This window comes from Chionomys nivalis, chromosome 1 (genome assembly GCF_950005125.1).
Source record: "Chionomys nivalis chromosome 1, mChiNiv1.1, whole genome shotgun sequence".
Classification (NCBI taxonomy): Eukaryota; Metazoa; Chordata; class Mammalia; order Rodentia; family Cricetidae; genus Chionomys; species Chionomys nivalis.
The window spans coordinates 19,918,053-19,936,644 of NC_080086.1; the positions used below are offsets into that span (position 1 = coordinate 19,918,053).

The window sequence follows — 18,592 nt, forward strand, 5'->3', positions numbered from 1 at the left end:
GATAAGATTATATGACAGAACTAAGAAGATGAACTTTTTTTTTCAAGGTAGAGTGATTTGTTGGTAAACTATTATTTTTGCTTGGATATCTATTGCTGTAGAGAGAAACCATGAGCATGATTATCACTTATAAAAGAAAACATTTTATTGGGGTGGCTCACTTACAGTTTCTGAGGTTCAGTCCTTCATCATCATGGCAGAGTGCAGGCAGACATGGTGCTGGCTACATCTTGATCAGAAGGCAACAGAAAGTGGGCTGTCTCATTGTACATGGCTTGAGCATATATAAGACCTCAAAGCCACCTCCAAATTGACACACTTCCTCAAACAAGATCATACCTACTCTAACAAAGCCTGATGTGGGACAATGGTCTGTATTCTGTCAATTATATTTTTAAATAAATGCTGATTGGCCAGTAGCCAGGCAAGAAGTATAGGCAGGACAACCAGACAGGAAATAGAGGCAGGTCAACAAGAACAAGAGAATTCTGGGAAGAAGGAAGTTCCTTCTGCACTCCGTGTCCCAGACACAGAAGAAGAAAGATGTGACTACCTCGCTGAATAAGGTACCAAGCCATGTGGCTAGCATAGACAAGAATAATGGGCTAATATAAGTTATAAGAGTTAATAAGAAGCCTGAGCTAATGGGCCAATCAGTTTATAACTAATGTAGACCTCTGTGTGATCTCTTTGGGACTTAACGACTATGGGAACTAGGCAGGACAGAAAACCTCTGTCAACAAAAGCCATGCCTTCAAATAGTGACACTCCCTATGATCTTATTGGGGCCAATTACATTCAAACTACCGCAACTATAATGTGCATAGTAATTTGTGAGAAATGATTGAACCACACACACACATACACACACACACGTGCGCGCACAAACACACACATACAAACATACAGTTGGTTTCATTCTATTTTAGGTTTATAATATTAAAATTTTCTCACTTTGTTAGGTAAAATTTTCAAAGAAATATCAAGTGGTACTACCATTCTCACTTTTCAGGATTAGAAATACCTTTTAATTTCATGTTGGCAAATCTTTGGGAAATAAAAATGTGTAAAGTCTATTTCCAATTATCTCAAATACTGACAAATGCATGAAAAAGAGTCTAAGTCATCTTTGCCAAAACTAGAGGTATGTGTTGAGAAATTAGCAACATAAATAAAGGATTGAGAACACTTGCTCATAGATTAGAAAAGCTAACACTGTCTTTTTTTTTTTTATTTAGTCATGTACACAGTCTATGCATCTTTGTTGTATATGAAGTCCAGACTATTTGGGGCTTTTATAGCCTCTTCCCTTGGTCCCTCTATTTTAATACTTGCAAATACAAGATACTATTGCTTGTCACAGTTGTAACTTTTCAGTCTGTTTAGTCTCTGTGACTTTTTTAAAATTTTTCCTTTTGTTTATTCTTCCTGTCTTTGACATCATGCATTTCCATCCCGTTTATTTCCCTGTCCCTTCTTATTCACCCTATGCCCTTGCAACCACCCCTCTAAAAAATATAATATAATATAATTTAAGAGAAAAAAAGAAAAGAAAATGGGGGAATCAATCTCATCATGGAAGCTGTAGTGTGACACAGTAAACTCTATTGTCCACATGTCTATACTTGGAAGTGTGCATTAGAGGGTCATTGTTCTGGTTTGAGGCCACTGTTTTCTGTTACCTAGCAAAGCTGGGCCCTGACTGTAACTCCTCTTGGATGTCCTGTTTTTGCCCTGTGTTGTGAAGACCCTACAACTTTGAGTCTTCAGGAACAGTCCCTTCATGTTCTCCAACAGGTCACAGATGTTAGGGTGGGTCACCTCAAAACCCTGGTTCTGGTCCTTGGTAGTAGCAGAGTTGGTCATTCCATGAGCTCTCCCTTGTGCTCACCACCAAGGTGAGGTCTCCTGCATTATCTTGGCTACTGCACACCTTGCAATGACAAAAAGGGGGAAAGGACAGTTCTCCTTCTTTCATGCCCTCAGGGTCAGTTCTCTGGAGTGGGAGGTCCTTCTGTTTCTGTGTTGCTTTTATTGGTTAATGAATAAAGAACAGCTTTGAGCCTATGGCAAGAGCAGAACAGAACTGGGCAGGAAAAGTTAGGCTGTATCCTGGGAGAAAGGAAGCAGAGTAAGAGAGAAGTCATGGAGCCACCACGAGAGACAGATGTGCTGAAACTTTGCTGGTAAGCCACGACCTCGTGGTGATGCACAGATTAATAGAGATATGTTAAAATAATATGTAAGAGTTAGCCAATAAGAAGTTAGAGCTAATGGGCAAAACATTAATTTAGATAATACAGTTTCTGTGTGTTTATTTCGGGACTAAGTGGCCAGGAACCAACAGGCAGCTCTCTCTCCCTCCTACAGTTCTCCCACACTTGCTCTTTCAGCGTCAGCTCTACTGTATTGCCCAGGCATGGTGTAGGGGTCACTCTCCCAAGTGCTGCAGCTAATGAGAGGTAAGAACAGGTTTCCCCTTTCTAAGATCTCAGGGCCAGCTCTCCCACCTGTTTAGGGATTGATGGGTGTTGGTGGATTAAGGGATGGGAGGATGGGAGAGAGCATCTCTTCCCAGCTCATGTCACCACATGAGAGATAAGTAATGGGAACAGTTCTCCCATACTCACAACTGGCTAGTTCACACATACCTCCTCCAACAGGGTTGGTTCTTTTGTTCTGCCTAGGTTCAGGTCCTATTTTCCCTTGTGCTGCAGCTTGGGGGGGGGGGGCATTCATATGACCTCAGGGCCAGATCTTCCACATGCCTCTGGTGTTGATAGGCAGGAGTGGGGAGGACACCTCTCCCATACCCATGCTGCTCTCTGGTTATTTTTACATATTATCCATGTCAAATTGCTCATCTCCATCGAATATGTCACTAGGTTTCTATTGGGAATGGTTCATTTCCTTAAAAAATAATAAATTTTTGAATTTCTTTGAAATAAATTTGAATAAATAAATTTGAAAACATTCAAAAATAAATATCATTATATTCTTGTATACTTTTTCATCTTTCAGTAAGGTTTTTGCATAAGTTTCTAAAAGCTTTTTAAAAATTTACTTCTAAATATTCTTGTCCTATTCATGCTGAAAGTGTAGCTTTACATCTCTTACATCTCCTTAACTAGTTACTATTCGTGTAAGTCTCTATTATTTGATTTGGTTCATATAATTTGATTAATTTGCTAACTTACTGAAGTATGACTGCTGATTTTAGGTTTATGACTGGCTTAGTTGGTTGTTTAGATGTGATTGGTGGTATACAGTTACTTTGATTTTTCTATTTGTATCTTTATAGCCACTTATTCTAAATAAGTTATATTTAGCTGACACCACCAGAAACATGCTAATGAGGTGCAAAGGGAATTAATATCTGACCCATTTTCCTAGTCCTACTGGAAGTGACCAAGTCATGAAATTGTCACCAAGACCCTGACTGGGCTAGGGTCATTTGAAAGTTTGATTTGGGCTACAGAGTACTTGCAAAGAAGGCTTGCTCGTTACATAGATAATGAAAGCAGACGTCAATCCTTGCAGACTGCCCTAAAGTCTTTCTGCCTTACACAGGCTGCTCAGCAGAGCTGCTAATGGTGCTCAATCTAGGTTCTCCCAGATCAACCGAGGTTAAAGAAAGGAAAGTATCTAGTGTTGTCTGGTGCTCTAGCCTAAGAATTGACAACCTCTCCTTCTGCTCAGTTGCTTTGGCCATACTTATCAACCTGGATGTAACATGGAAGGAAATTTCCCAGTGCAGCATTGGTGCAGATCTTGTCATTTGTCACAAAACACACTCAACTTTCAGAGCACACACTAAAATCAAATTGTCTATAATTTTTTGCAGGTTATTTTTTATCAATTGTATAGATGCAGAAAAGGCCTTTTGACAAAGTTCAGCTTCTTATGGCAATTCAAACCTTTGATAAATCAGAAATATCAGGAGCATACGTCAGTATAATACATGGCTTAATACATGACAAACCTTCAGCCAAAATAACAGTAAGTGGAGATAAATTGACATTGTTTCCTCTAACATCAGGGATGGGACAAGGGTCTCTACTTCTTAATGTAGTGCTTGAAGTCTTAGAGGTAGGCGAAGAAAAATAAATAAAAGGTTTGTGCTTAGAAAAAGAATAAGTCAAATCATGTTAATTTGCAGATGGCATGCTTCTGTTCTTAAAAGACACTAAAAATATCATCAGAAAATTCTCTTTTTTTTTGGGTTTTTTCCTAATTTTATTTTTTTTTCTTCTTTTCTTTTTTTTTTAAGATAATTACATCTTGCAGACAAAAGGAGATTTTCACATATTTAGTTCAATGACACATCAGAGAGTTATTCCTAGCATTATGGTTTAAAGGAAACAAAAACAAAACCAACTTTAATTTTAATAAGTGGATAGGGGCCACTGAGTCTATAATTTGTGATCCTAAAGATGCTAAACAAGAGGGTAAACCCAAGGAAAAACATATAGATATCCTCCCAACTATGGGAAATAGACAAGATTGATGGGCAAAAAATGGGAATCTTGGGGGGTGGGGTGGGATGGGGATGAGGGGAGATGGGGAGAGAAAAGTGTGAAGGAGAGGATGAGGGGAACTGGGGGAATCGGGGTGATTGGGGGTAAAGGAAGGTTGGATGGGGGAGCAGGGAAACTCATACCTTAGTTAAGGGAGCCACCTAAGGGTTGGCAAGAGACTTGAACCTGGAATGGCTACCAGAAGCCCAGGGCAATGTCCCCAGTTAGTTCATTGGGGCACCTGAGGATAGGGAACCTGAAATGAACCTATCCTATAATCATACTGATGAATATCTTGCATATCGCCATAGAACCTTCATCTAGCGATGGATGGAGATAGAGACAGAGACCCACACTGGAGCACCGGACTGAGCTCCCAAGGTTATAATGAGGAGCAGAAGGAGAGAGAACATGAACAAGGAAGTCAGGACCATGAGGGGTGCACCCAACCAGAAAATTCTTGAATGTAAGAAACATCTTCAACATTCAACAAGACTCAAAATCAAAAAAGATTCAGTAGCTTTTCTAAATATTCATAAAGAAATTGTGATTTCTTGATAAATCAGAAAAACAAACTTATTAACAATAGTTTGAAAAAATAGAAATAAACCTAAGTATATGTAAGACTTCTATAACCAAAACCTTAAAATATGAAGAACTTATGAAGGAAAAAAGACATGAAAAAACCCACTCCCAGGCTCATGGTTGACGAGAATTACTGTCATGAAGTGATTGTGTCTCTCAAACTCATCTCCAGGTTCAATTCAGTTCTGATATAAACACTAAAACCACGTGGATACATATGACTTGGTTTGGAATAAATTTTATTCTGTTTCCAAGAAAACTTTACAAGAATGTGGATTAAATTATATTGCATATCGAGCATGCATTAAATCAAAATATTTATAAAAACTTTCTACCTTGATTCATCCTAATTTTATGCACAGGTGTGAAAAATCCAACAAGCATAAAATATTTGGGTTCAAATGTATGAAAATGATAGCATGCAGAAACATTCTACCAACTCAGGATGAAAAGGTAGTAATATTGTGAGAGTTAAGTAATATTGAACTAATCCTGGACCTCTCTTGTCTATACCCATTGCCTTAAGAACTATTTAAGTAGCAGTTGCTTACAGATGAAATGGTTTTTATTTTTACAGGGTTCGATGGAAATAGTTTTGCTTGGGATATATACAATGCAGTTCTTTGTCTTGTTATATGAGAACTCTGGAAATCTGTAATGAAGAAAAAAAAGTTAACATTTGAAAAACAGTAAGGATGTTTAAGGTAATTTTTATCAGCTCAGAATGTGCAATAACATTTGTGTGAGATACTTACTAACCAAGTGATTTGGGGGTTTGTGTATTTGGTATTGTTTTGTTGCCTTACAGCAAACTTTCACTGCTCTGAAGTACAGCATTGCATAAAACTCAGTTGATTACTCACTGGCCACAGCACTAAGACCAGAGAATGTATTCCAGGTGTGCTTTTGTTATTTGTTTCTTTGTTGCCTTTTCACCTCTTTCACAAATGCCTGGGTTGCTTTTTTGTTTGTTTGTTTTGTGACAAGGTTTTGGGATATAGCTTTAGTTGACCTGGAACTCACAGAGCAGTCCAGCCTGGAACTCAAAGACATATCTCTGCCTCTGTCTGTCTAGTGCTAACATTAAAGGTGTGTGCCACCATGTCTGGCCAGAAATGTTTTTGATAATATGTTGGTCTTCCCTATTTGGTTAAGAAGTATGACCAAAAAAAAGAACCAAAGCAAAAGCAGGAGAGGCATATATAGATGCTGAGACACACATTAGTACATACAGAAAACCCAGAAAAACAAGGTGGGAAACATAGTATGTACACAAAAATTCTGAAAGGTTAGAAAAAAGTACGCTGACAAGACATTATGAAACAAACAAACAACAGCAACAAAATCTCTCTACCACTGAACTCATTTTGTGCTGCTTCGTGTTGGTCAACAACTGCTAGGCATTAGGTCTGCTCTTAATTGTGGTTAATTGTGGTTCATATAGTTTTGTTTTGTTTTTTTTGTTTTGTTTTGTTTTTTGGGTTTTTTTTGTTTGTTTGTTTTTTTTTTTTTTTTTTTTTTGAGAAGGAGCAAGGATCTGGAAGGAGTTGAGAGAAGGAAAACTGCAATAAGATTACACTGCACGAGAGAAAATCTATGAATTGACCTAAGCTATGAGGAAAGGACATAAACTTAGTCACTGTATAAGTCTTTAGATTTCATGCTTGTGAATGAGAATGAGATCCAAGAAAAACACTTTCACAGAAAATAGTTGTTGATAAGAAAAATAGTGGAATTCATTAGAAGAGCAAAAATGAGCCTGTTGTGTTCTCTGGACATGCCTGTATCTGAGACCACCTGAGCACGCATGGACACATCCGGTGTTTTCTATTATCTTACAGCAAGGAAAAGACAGCAAAGAAAATTTTTTTAGGGTCTCAGGTATACAACTTTGATGTTACCTGAACGTGAACTTGAATGTTATGAGTGGACCAATCCTGTTTGCCCTTTGGCTTTTTTATATATTCTCAGGCTCCGCACAACATATTTGAACTTCTGAGTATCTGGCAGTGATTTTTCAGTCCCCATAGCTAGAATATATCCATAAAAATATGTCCCCAATGTAGTGGGAGCTGCGGGCCTGCAAACCTTCCTCAATAGCCAGAAACTTACAGATCTTTTGAAGGGCTTGAGTCATCCTCCCATAGCCAGGCATCCCGTTCTTCATGATAATGCATTCCAATCCAGAAATAGGTTTGACTGGAGCTCATAAAATTCTGCTTAGAGGCAGAAAGAACAAGATAACCAAGTCTGAATGTACTCTGAGATCAACACCCATTTTAAAAGGCATTCAGAGCCGGGCGGTGGTGGCGCACGCCTTTAATCCCAGCACTTGGGAGGCAGAGGCAGGCGGATCTCTGTGAGTTCGAGACCAGCCTGGTCTACAAGAGCTAGTTCCAGGACAGGCTCCAAAACCACAGAGAAACCCTGTCTCAAAAAACCCAAAAATAAATAAATAAATAAATAAATAAATAAATAAATAAATAAAAAATAAAAGGCATTTGGGAAAAAAAAACCTCAAATTGAAATCTTTTTGAACTTCTGATTTGGGAGGCATAGTCACATGCTTTAAAATTTTTATTTGCCTTTGGGGTAAATGACTCATGTGGAAAAACACTACAAAATCTTGCTTCTTAAAACTTGAAAATTGTCATAAAGAGCATGAGACTCCATGGTGCATCAACCTGCTTTAGTAAGATCGATGATCAAATGCGACCCCAGTGAGAACATCTTGAGAGATAACCCTCATACTTATAACCTCTTTAATCTGAGCAGACCATGGAGAGTGTGAGAATTTCTTCATAAAAATTAAGTGATTTCCAAGAGGAGCCTGGTGATTCAGGCCTGTAATCCCTGGTGCTCAAGAGACTGAAGCAGAGTTTCACTTTGTTTGAGAGTTTAAAGGTAAGTCAGAGATATATCCCTCTGTCTCAAACACACAGCAAAACATTTTTTAATATTATTTTATTTTATTACTTTAATAAATACCAATCCAAATTCCCACTTCCTCCTCTCCTCCCACTCCCTCCTCCCACACTCCTCCCCACTTCCCTCTAATCTTAAGAGAGGCCAAGGCACCCCACCCTGTGGAAAGTCCAAGGCTCTCCCCACTACATCCAGGTTGGGAATATGGCACAGTGGTAGAGTATTTGTTTGGCATGTCATTACCTAGGTTTACTACTCTATGAAACACATGATAACAACAATCATAATCTAAGTAATTTTATGTTCATATGATCCATTGTTGGTTCTACATTACATTCCAGAAAGATGGCAAAAAGTCATATAACACATGAAAGAGATTAAGTATTCTGTTCCAACAAATAATAATTAAAAGTTCCTCTGGTGGTTCTCTTGTGAAAGTTAAAAGCCTACTAATTCTAGAAAGTTAAAAGCCTACCAATTCTAAAAAAGTTTGGGGAGCTGCACATTAGCTCCTAATTTATTCAAAAATTACCCCCTACTACAAATCTTTGAAGCTTATTTTAGTAGACTTTCTAAGACTATTTCAAGGTATAACAAACTGAGGATCTCAGGAACCATCACAGTCTACTTGGTGATAAAGACTTCTATCAGAGTGCTCAGCTTAGCTGGGCAGCACACGTTCATAGGTAAGAAAGAATGTAAGAAACAAGAGTGAAGTACATGCCATTTCATTTCTGGTTTTGAGATGAAGAAGACTGGAATTCTTAGCAGCGCAGAAATCTCTGCTCTCTTCCCAAGACTTTTCTTCTTTGGAAATGAAGTAACAGTTACATTGATATCCAACCCACTTTTCTAGGCAAGTACAGCATTCAGAAACTAAAAGACAAAACACATCATTACAGATTCCAACTTCTTTGATGTTACTTGATATTCAAAAAATATTTGCTTGGTTCTTAGAAAGCTGCATTTTGCATCCTCAGCCCTACTACAACTGCCTGAAAAAAAAATCTGTAATATCTTGTGCTCTATGTGTAATAAAGACTACAAGGAGAAAAAAAAAACATACTCCAAAAAAAATATTTGCTAACTATTCATTTTTTTCTCCAAGTACTCTTTCAGAATATGTTATACACACCACATTTTGGTACTATTAATCCAAATACTCTGCTTCGTGGAGAGGACATTCTAAAAGTATATTCAAAATTAAATAATTTTCCATCCCTAGTTATGTTTAAAGATAATGAGTGAAAAGGAAAAGGAAATCCAGCAGGTAGCAGAGAACAGGATGGAGTGGTAGTCAGAAGATGACTTTGAGGAGGTACCCACAGCTGAGCATTGTTGTGAACACAAGACTACTAAGATGAAACTGGCTTACAGGGGAGTCCCCTACCAATTCCCTGAGTCAGAGAAGGATACAGTACTTTGAAAGAATTCTTGCATGTACTGGCTTTTTGGGAGCCTAGTCTGTTTGGATGCATACCTTCCTAGACCTGGATGGGGAGGGCCTTGGACTTCCCATGGGGCATGGCACCCTGAGTTCTCTTAGGACTGGAGAGTGAGGAGGATGGGGAGTGAAGGAAGTAGGAGGGAAATGGGAGGATGGAAAGAGGTGGAAATTTTTAATAAATAAAAAAAAGAAAAAAACATTAAAAAATAAGGATAAATAAACTAAATAGCTTGAAGACTGATCAAAAGATTATGGCTGACAGTGTCTCCTCAACATCTCTCTTCCTTTGTAATAAACATCATGACACATAGTAAGCACTCAAATCTTCACCACATAAATCATTCTAAATTCAAATAAGAGAAGTTAACTGTATGATCAGAAAGTTACAAACTTGAGAAGCATTTGAAAATTAATATTAAAATAGAGTTGAAGGCTTTTTCTTGAGAGTAAGTAATGTTTATAATTACAGAGATACCTACATTGTATTCTGAATCACAGAAGTTCAAGAGAGGAAAGAATATGAAAGGAAAGGTTACTGACAAACAAAAATGAGATTTTCTACAATGTTTATTGTCATTTAACTCTATTTATTAATTATTCATGAGCACTCCTTAAGAAACATGTATCTGCCATTTCAGACTGTATCTTCTCTTTTTGTAAAATTTACAAAAATGTTTTGCTAGACGTTATACCTGGAATCTTTCCCAGAGCCCATCCATGAGAAAAATGGTACCCAGCTTGGTGCAATGAGGAAGTCATACAGCCCTTTAGGTGTAGAATATAGTAGTTCTTATTCAGAGTACATAAATAGGCTTTGAATGAAGAATGGAGACCCTCCTATTTGTCTTCCTCTCTTTGACTTCTAGCCATTACATGAAATGCTCTGCACTCACACATGCTTCCACCATGATGCATTGTCTTGGCATAGGTACAAGACTGACAAGCCCAACTGACTACAGACCAAAACTTCTAAAACTATGAAGAAAAAATAAATATCTTCCTTATGTAGTATCTACTTAAAGTACTTCTTAAGTAGGCTAACACACACAATTCAGTGTAATTTTGTTTTCCTTAGACTGCAGCACAATACAATGAGACAACTTTACTGAGTGCAACCATGCTATTGTACATGAGAGTAAACCACTCTGCCTTTTTCTCTATTAATTATATTTGTGAAAAAAAAATGGAACCTACCTTTTTCAACGGTAGTTGGAGAAGGTGTTGGTTGAATACTCTGTATAGTAAATGCTGTAAAACATGATTAAAGATTAGTTTGACATGTATTTATGAAATAAAATAGTATACATTAAAGAAATTAAATATTCATTATTAAATTAGTTCATTATAATTTTGATTTTTTTCTATAGATTTGCATAGAAATACTTACACTTTTTCATCAAAACTCCCAAAGTAACCATCAACAAAAGACATTTTATTCCAAAGATCACAGACATCAACCTCCACAGATTAATCCTAGAAACTATAGAAAAATATCAAACATATAGATTAATAACTAACAGAGTAAAGTACAAACATAGAACATGAAGTCCTCAAAAAAAGGAAGAACCCAAATCCTTTTTATGATGGTATCGATGTCTCTCCAGTGAAACACTGGGGAATGAAAACGTTGCTTCAGAACTCCACCCAATAGCAATCTTTTGATGTGATGTACCTTATTCTTTGATGTGGTTATTCATACGTATTTTCTGCATCATTAGAATCATTTGCCACTATCTCTTTAAATCTGCATTGAAATTTCTCTCTACAGTTAAATAGATCAACAAGCAGTCATGGTGCCTAGTGGGCTTGCTAAACAGACAATTCTTTTCCTTTCAGCAATATCATGGATTTAAAAATTCTGCTTTAGAGAGATGAAAAAAATAAAGATTGCTCACAATGTTATTTTCTTATGTTATAAAGCTAGTAAGTGCCTGACAGAAATCTAACAGAATAGTGTCAAGATCAGAGTCTGTCATTTATCATATTCCCTCCTTGTCAGGAGAATACCATCACTGAATGTGTTCTCTCCAAGTCTGAATGCAGACCATGCTCAGCCTAGTGACTTGCAGTGGTCTGCAGGAAAACACTCTGGTGTGGTGAGAGGTTCCACAATGATGTATGGATTGAGGATCTGAGTTCAGTTCACAGCACTCTGACTTATGATACCTTTGACTTTCTGCTTTCTCAACAATACCATAACTCATATCCAAAGCCACTTGCTTACTGCTTGAAACATTTCCATATTAGATGACTCTCTCTTAAAATTAGATTATTGTCCAAAATAAGTGCTGCCACTAACAACAGTATGAAGTTTCAGTGAAGAGGCCACAACACAGAAAGCAAATTTATAAATTTGTAAGACTTGTGTCCTTATTACTTGGCATTCTTTATTCCCGTAGTAGAAACATGATGCTTATGAGTTAAACAATTTAGTTTCAGTTTCATTCTAAATTTAACAAAAACCACACCCTAACTCAGAAAAAGTTTGCCAAAGGTTTAGCTTCATAAAGTCATACTTAAATTCCAAAATGTGGAATCAAGAAAACAGTGAATGCAGAAAGCATTGAAGCATGGAAAGTCTAAAAATATCCAATACTGATTATGTACTTTCTGTTTTATTTTATTAAAGCCGGCTCTGAAATTATTCAATCTGTGAGTCATCATTTCCGGTTATTATTTTATCATTGCTATGACAGGAACACACGTACCTGCCATGAGAAGTGGTGCTCCAAGGCTGATTCAGAGGAGATGTGTTTATGCTTAAGAATGATGTGGATCTCAGAGCTCAGCAGGAAGCTGGGGAGGAGACATTAAGCCTTAAAAGAGGAAGGGACATAGTGTGCTGCAGTGATGCTCTTGAATCCTCTGTTGGATTCAGATGCAGATGCAGAGTAGGATGAGCAGTAATGCCACAAGCTTCTAACGTGACCCAGGAACCAGAGCACAGGAAATTCTCTCTGTGACTTTGTCAAAAAACACTACAGCGAAAGGAGATGGGAGGGAACTTTTTTCAGTGTGTGAACTTCAAAGTTGTCTCTAAAATCTCTGTTCAGAAAATAGAGGCAAGATGTACAAACCAATGGCAAATTCCCTTAGTATTATAAAATTCCACACAGAATTTCTACTTTTATAATAACAAATACTTATTGATTTTGTGTTCAACAAATTTTAAAGCACATATTATGTGCCAAAATATTTGTTTTTGATGGCTTAATAAAGAAGATATCAAACTGGATAGTGAGGAACCTAAGAGAGATAGTGTTAACTTGCCTAAGGCTACTTAAGCTTAATAGCCAGTCCAAAGCTCACAAAAAAATTTATTTAAAACCAAGCCCTACCTGTATTCTCACTTCCTAGGTTGGCATTTCTCTCCTTTGGGACAGACTGGTTGGAATATCCACGTCTTGCTCTGTGTTTCTGATCCCTGATGTGTTAACCCAGTCACAGCAGGCAAACTCAGAAAGGATGAAAGCAGCATCCACTACCATTATGCTCTCTCGATCCCCACCTCTCTCCCTCTCTCTCTTCCTCACTCCCCAGACACGTATTTTTGACCTTCCCTTTAAGTCTTTCTAAACTACCAACTCTACTTGAGTCTCTTTCCTTTCTGTACACAGGCAACTAAATTGTTTTCACACTATGGCGCCCCTCCTACTTACCCCCTCTCAAAACAGTTCATCTGCGCCAATCATCTCAATTAAATATTTGGTAAACTCTGACCAAATAATGTCTGAATGAACCCCTGTACATCTGGTCTTTTTTCTTTTTTCTCTTAGAACTTCTAGAAATCTTGGTGCTCCCACAAATGGCAATCCACAGTGCTGACTAATTATCATCAGGCTGACCTTTATGGACATAACTCAGAATTTAATATAGTTCAGCAACACTGACCTTAAGATAAGAAAACATAGACACAGTTGTTTCACTTCTCAGAATCACTTAATCATCGCAGAACCTACTTCAAGTAACTGGTTAAGAGAAAGGACAATCTCAATTATATTCTGCCTTCTTCTGCCTGTGTTAACAGTCTCCCACCCCAATCCTTATATATATTACAAATAAACTGTGTACCTAAAACATTTCTCAGAACTTACAGAAACACCCAAACTGATAATCAATGGGATATTGAGTTTTACTGTATCTGTTTCAGATAGTTATGCATTCTTCCAAATGCTCCATTTTCCTCCCCCTGCCCCCCCACTCTTTTATCCACTGCCATTTCCAGAGAACTAATTCAAAATAAATGCTGACATTAATAACATCTTTAAAACTTGAGGAAAGAGGTGTGAAAAGGAATCTAATGCCCACTGAAGATATGAGTAGTGGGATATTTTCGATTCCTAGACACGTACACCTCACACTGTAAAATGTCTTCGTAAGAAGCATTCCAAAGGAGAGATTTGTTTTCATTTCATAGCTTCTAAAGAGATGTGTTTCCCACAGTGCACCCAGCTTGTAAAGCAATCTTCTTTGTGGAGGCTTCCTGAAAAGGAAGATGACTAGCCAGCCGAAAAATCTCTTATAAACACTATAATGAAAAATCCAACCCACTCTAGTGGGGTTTGCTTGGTAAAATCCTTACACATTGTATATTTTCATGAGACTATGCTAATTTTCAAATTAGAATTTCTAACGTTTTGGCCTGTGATCTTTGCCATGTATGATGGCACACACCTGTTCCCACAGGAGGAGTAGAGGTGGGAGAATCAAGAGTTCAGGGACAGTCTAGACTAATATATTTATTTATATCTTTGTTCAAATAGGAAACAATAAAAAAGTTGAGTAAATATATTTTATTCATGACTAAGTCAATTTCATTTTAACAGAAATAAAGATATCTTTTAAAATATGTTACTATCCACTTTTATTAATCATAAATTTTAATGAATCACATGACTTTTTTCTAATTTCCCATTTTGCCTACAAACCAAGAAATGAATATTTTTAGAATTCACTATCAATTTAGCCTTCTAGTCACTTCTCTTTTTCTGTATTTTAGGACCTTCACTTGACTTCCAATATTATAGTTTAGTTTGCTTGTTTTTAAAAGACGTGTACCTTGACCAAAATAATGCAAGCTTACTCCTATGCACAAATCATCTAGAAACTCCATTCTTCAGCTGTGTACCTGAGTGGTTTAAAAAGACACTTCCTGTGGTCAGTGGGTAAGAAATTCTGGGTGGCTTGAATGTCATGGTTGACGGTCGCATTTTCAGCCCTGGGGCTTGGCTTTGTTAAGAAAGGATGGTAATAATCATCTCAAAGAGATGCTGATAAAAAAGCACACAGCATTGCAAGCAGATGAACCCAGTGGTGCTTCGTTGAGTTTCCTTGCTTAAGTTTTTCTGTTAGGATTGAGTTTTCTGTTGGAGGCTTTCGCTAATCTACATGTGAAAGTTTACTCTGTTGGGGAAAGACAACAACAGGGGACACACATCTGTGTATGATAGTTGTAGTGTAAAAAATGAAACTTGGATTAAGAATGACTCCCATGAACTTTTATTTGGAAACAGTGTGGGCTAAGTCTTTTATTAAACAATATAACAGAATTGTACTTTAGGAATAGATCTAACAGAAGGTTTGAAAAATGAAAGATGGGAAAGTGATGTTAGTTCATGATTATATCAAGACTATAAAAATGTTGTCAGCTTCGTTTTAAAAAAAAAAAAATAGACCAGCCAGGCGATAGTGGCGCACACCTTTAATCCCAGGACTTGGGAGGCAGAGGCAGGCAGATCTCTGTGAGTTCGAGACCAGCCTGGTCTACAGAGCTAGTTCCAGGACAGGCTCCAAAGCCACAGAGAAACCCTGTCTCGAAAAACCAAAAATAAGACCAGCAACAGTAGTATAGGGAATCCATTTGTACTGTGGACTTTATTTTCCCATTGTTGATCTTACATAGCTAGAATGCAAGTAAAAACCAGAAAACTGAGATTGGTAAAATCCAGAAAATTTACTCAGATCTTGTCAGTTTCATAAACATTCATTACCTTGTGTGGATTGGTGTGTGTGTGTGTGTATATATATACAAAACCGTACATAGTTCAATAGTATATATACTGTTAATTTATAACAGTATATATATGTTTACTATTATATATACTGTTATACATATAATAGTATATATATTTAATCATGACCATATAATGTCTTCATTCATATTACAGAAAATAGTTATTACTAAATATTTTGTTAATCTAAAGAATGGCTTTTTATAGAAAAATAAGGTAAACAAAAATTTTTACCAATGTTTATCAGTTTTGTGTAAAAGATTTGCTTCAATGGGGAGAATTTAATACATTATATTCTAATTTTAGTATTTGACTCATATGCTTTATTTGAATATACATGTACCTCTATGTGAATATGTATATACAAATTTGTATATGAATGTATATATTTTTAATAAAGTATTTTGACATTCAATTCTTTTACTGATGAAAAAGTTGGATCCTCAATAGTATTTGTATGTAAAGAGAATAATACAAATGTACCCAGCAAAAAGTAATTCCTCCTATCTCTGAACTTTCTTCCTGGAGTTTAAGATTCTGATATCATTTTAATTAAGCAGCCAAGTTCTTTTTTGTGATTAAATTCTTCCATAGAACATTTTAAGAATTTATTAAGGCTGTTCTTTCATTAGCTTTTTCTGGACTTCTTTAAGGTACCTTAAAAACAGCCACCCATTACCTCCCATCCAGATGAGGAAGTATTTGACACAGTTTAAATGCTTGCTTTCCTAATTTAACACCACCTTTTACTTGACCTCTGATATGATGCCTAGTAATTTTTAAGTTATACTTTGGGAGCTTGATCCTGTTGTTTTTTTTTTTTTAACAAATGAAAAAAAAATATCATTTTACACTTTCAAGTCAGTTTGCAGATTTAGTCATGGTTACTCACCAGAGACATTACACAGTACACTACCACGTTTCTGTACTCACACTGAATTAAAAGTACCCAGAGACACTCTTCTCACAGAAAGGTAAGAAGAAAACAGAGCAGCAGCCTTCACCCCGTTCAGGCATAATTTACTCACCCTGGATGAGAAGAAGTGACAGCATACGATTGTCAGATATTGAAGTTTCTTCTGAGCATCTGACCCTGTCTAAGTGACTACTTTATACAAGAGAGATGTCTTCACGGAAATATCCAGGTGAATACGACATAAATATAACATATTTTAAATAAAAATATTCACATTCTTCTTGGTTGTTTAGGGTATAAGAATGTTTAAGCCAGACTAGAAAAGCTATGCAACTTGTTTTGTAATTTCATTCCCTAATGTATACTTTTTCTAAATATTATATTAGTACACCACAGAGGATCTCTAAGCAAATATAAAAAACTTCCTGAGTGTGTTGCAGCTATGGCTCCTCACCTCCTGGGTAGCTGAAAATAGTTTAGCTGTGGTGAGTTTGGGTGAGTCTTTGGGTCATCATTGTGAAACATCACAGCAAGATTGGCTGATTGGTCAGTTCTTGACATCCAAAGTTCAAGCACTTCCATGGATGATGGGAGAGATTCTTTTTCTTGTTCTTTCAGCAAATGCCTTCCTTGTTACCCTCTGGGTAGCTGTTTGCCAAGAAACCTGGACAGAAGGAAGAGGAAATATGACCAGTGAGACAGATTCCCTAACTTAGAACAAAATGCATACCAGGCCCCAGCCAAAGACTAAGAATCAGTAAGACCCTCTAAAGGGCTCAGTGTACAGACTTTGGACACTAAGCTTCCCTTGGGGAGTGAGTCTTGAACACTTTGCATGTTTCTTTCTTTTTTCACTTTTATTAGGTTTTCCTGAAGCTCACTAGGAAGTTCAGGGGAGCAAGAAATTGTCTCAACCTCCTAAATGCAGAGATTACAGGCATGAACTGGTAGGCCTGGTTTCAAGACAATGGCCATTTACCATTGACTACAATGAGTTTGGAGACTAACTCTTTAAAATTATTTGTGTGTATGTGTGTGTGTCTACATGAAAACTGTTGTTTGTGAAGGCAATGGGGTATCATATTCCCCTGGGGCTAGTATTTTAGCCATTGTGAGCCATCAGATTTGGGTGCTAGGAACTGAGCTCAACTCCTCTAGAAGAGCAGCAAGCACTCTTAACCACTGAACTGTCTCTCCAGGCCTGGAGATAGGTTTTTAAAGGACCTCTCTGTATTGTGATATGAGCCTAGCCACTGTTTGGATCTGACTCCAGTCAACAGCTCAGTCATACCCTATGCACATAAAAGGCAGGCCTGACACATCTCACTGTACAGTGCTAACTATTTCCAACTACAGAGATACCACCACCTGAAAATAACAGCTCTTGCCTGCCTGAGCCATAATGTGACCATGTGGTCTAGGGGAGAAGTAGTGGGTGATTGACAGGAGGAATGCTATATACTGAAAATAAGAGGCTACTGCAAAAGGTTTTATTTATTTATTTATTTGTTAATTTATTTATTATTATTATTTTGGTTTTTCGAGACAGGGTTTCTCTGTGGCTTTGGAGCCTGTCCTGGAACTAGCTCTTGTAGACCAGGCTGGTCTCGAACTCACAGAGATCTGCCTGCCTCTGCCTCCTGAGTGCTGGGATTAAAGGTGTGCGCCACCATCACCTGGCTGCAAAAGGTTTTAAAAGGAGTTTAAGCACTGTCACTGACCATGTAGCGGTAGATGCAGGCAGGAAGCAAGAAGAGGCACAAGAGAGCTTTGAAAGGGAGCTGTGGTTGACCATTATCATTGGACCTGCAACAGTGATGTGATTCTGGCAAAGTATGGCCACAGGAAACAACATCAAACTTGAGCCCATGACAATATTTACCCTATAAAAGGGAAGTAAAAATAAACACCAACCACAAAGATAACCCAATGAACAAAAAACATTCTGTGGACTGTAAATAACACACACTATCTCCATGGGATCCTTTAACTGTCTTCTCCTGGACTCAGAGGTGGGCATGGAGATAATGAACAGACAAAGGCTGGAAGAAGATTTGAAAGAATGCCGTGCATAACTATATGATGTTAGTAATAATTCCTGACATCAGAGACAAACCCAAGCTTGTAAAAAGAGTTTAATGAATGCTCTGATAAAATTTGTCATGTTATCACTGACTTAAAAACAAATATG

The 18,592-nt window shown here is 37.3% G+C and overlaps 1 protein-coding gene across 1 annotated transcript; it reads right to left on the reverse strand.

Annotated features, from left to right (window-relative positions):
• Window positions 1–5,442: 5,442 nt before the first annotated feature.
• LOC130885628 (natural killer cells antigen CD94-like) lies at window positions 5,443–10,949 on the reverse strand. The gene is made up of 5 exons (XM_057787292.1): window positions 10,862–10,949; window positions 10,669–10,722; window positions 8,752–8,903; window positions 7,215–7,318; window positions 5,443–5,754 (listed from the first exon to the last, which is right to left on the reverse strand). Exons 1-5 carry the CDS (start codon window positions 10,926–10,928, stop codon window positions 5,631–5,633), a joined length of 501 nt encoding a protein of 166 aa, XP_057643275.1. The 5' UTR covers window positions 10,929–10,949; the 3' UTR covers window positions 5,443–5,630.
• Between the last annotated feature and the right edge of the window lie 7,643 nt (window positions 10,950–18,592).

What these genes read in the sequence shown, in the direction of transcription:
- LOC130885628 (XM_057787292.1), bottom strand. Translation starts at nt 10,928, where the DNA reads ATGTCTGTGATCTTTGGAATAAAATGTCTTTTGTTGATGGTTACTTTG. An exon ending in GGGAGTTTTGATGAAAAAGT is followed by an intron (nt 10,723 to 10,861) that starts GTAAGTATTTCT and finishes CATGTTTTACAG; the next exon opens with CATTTACTATACAGAGTATT. An exon ending in TCCAACTACCGTTGAAAAAG is followed by an intron (nt 8,904 to 10,668) that starts GTAGGTTCCATT and finishes TTTGTCTTTTAG; the next exon opens with TTTCTGAATGCTGTACTTGC.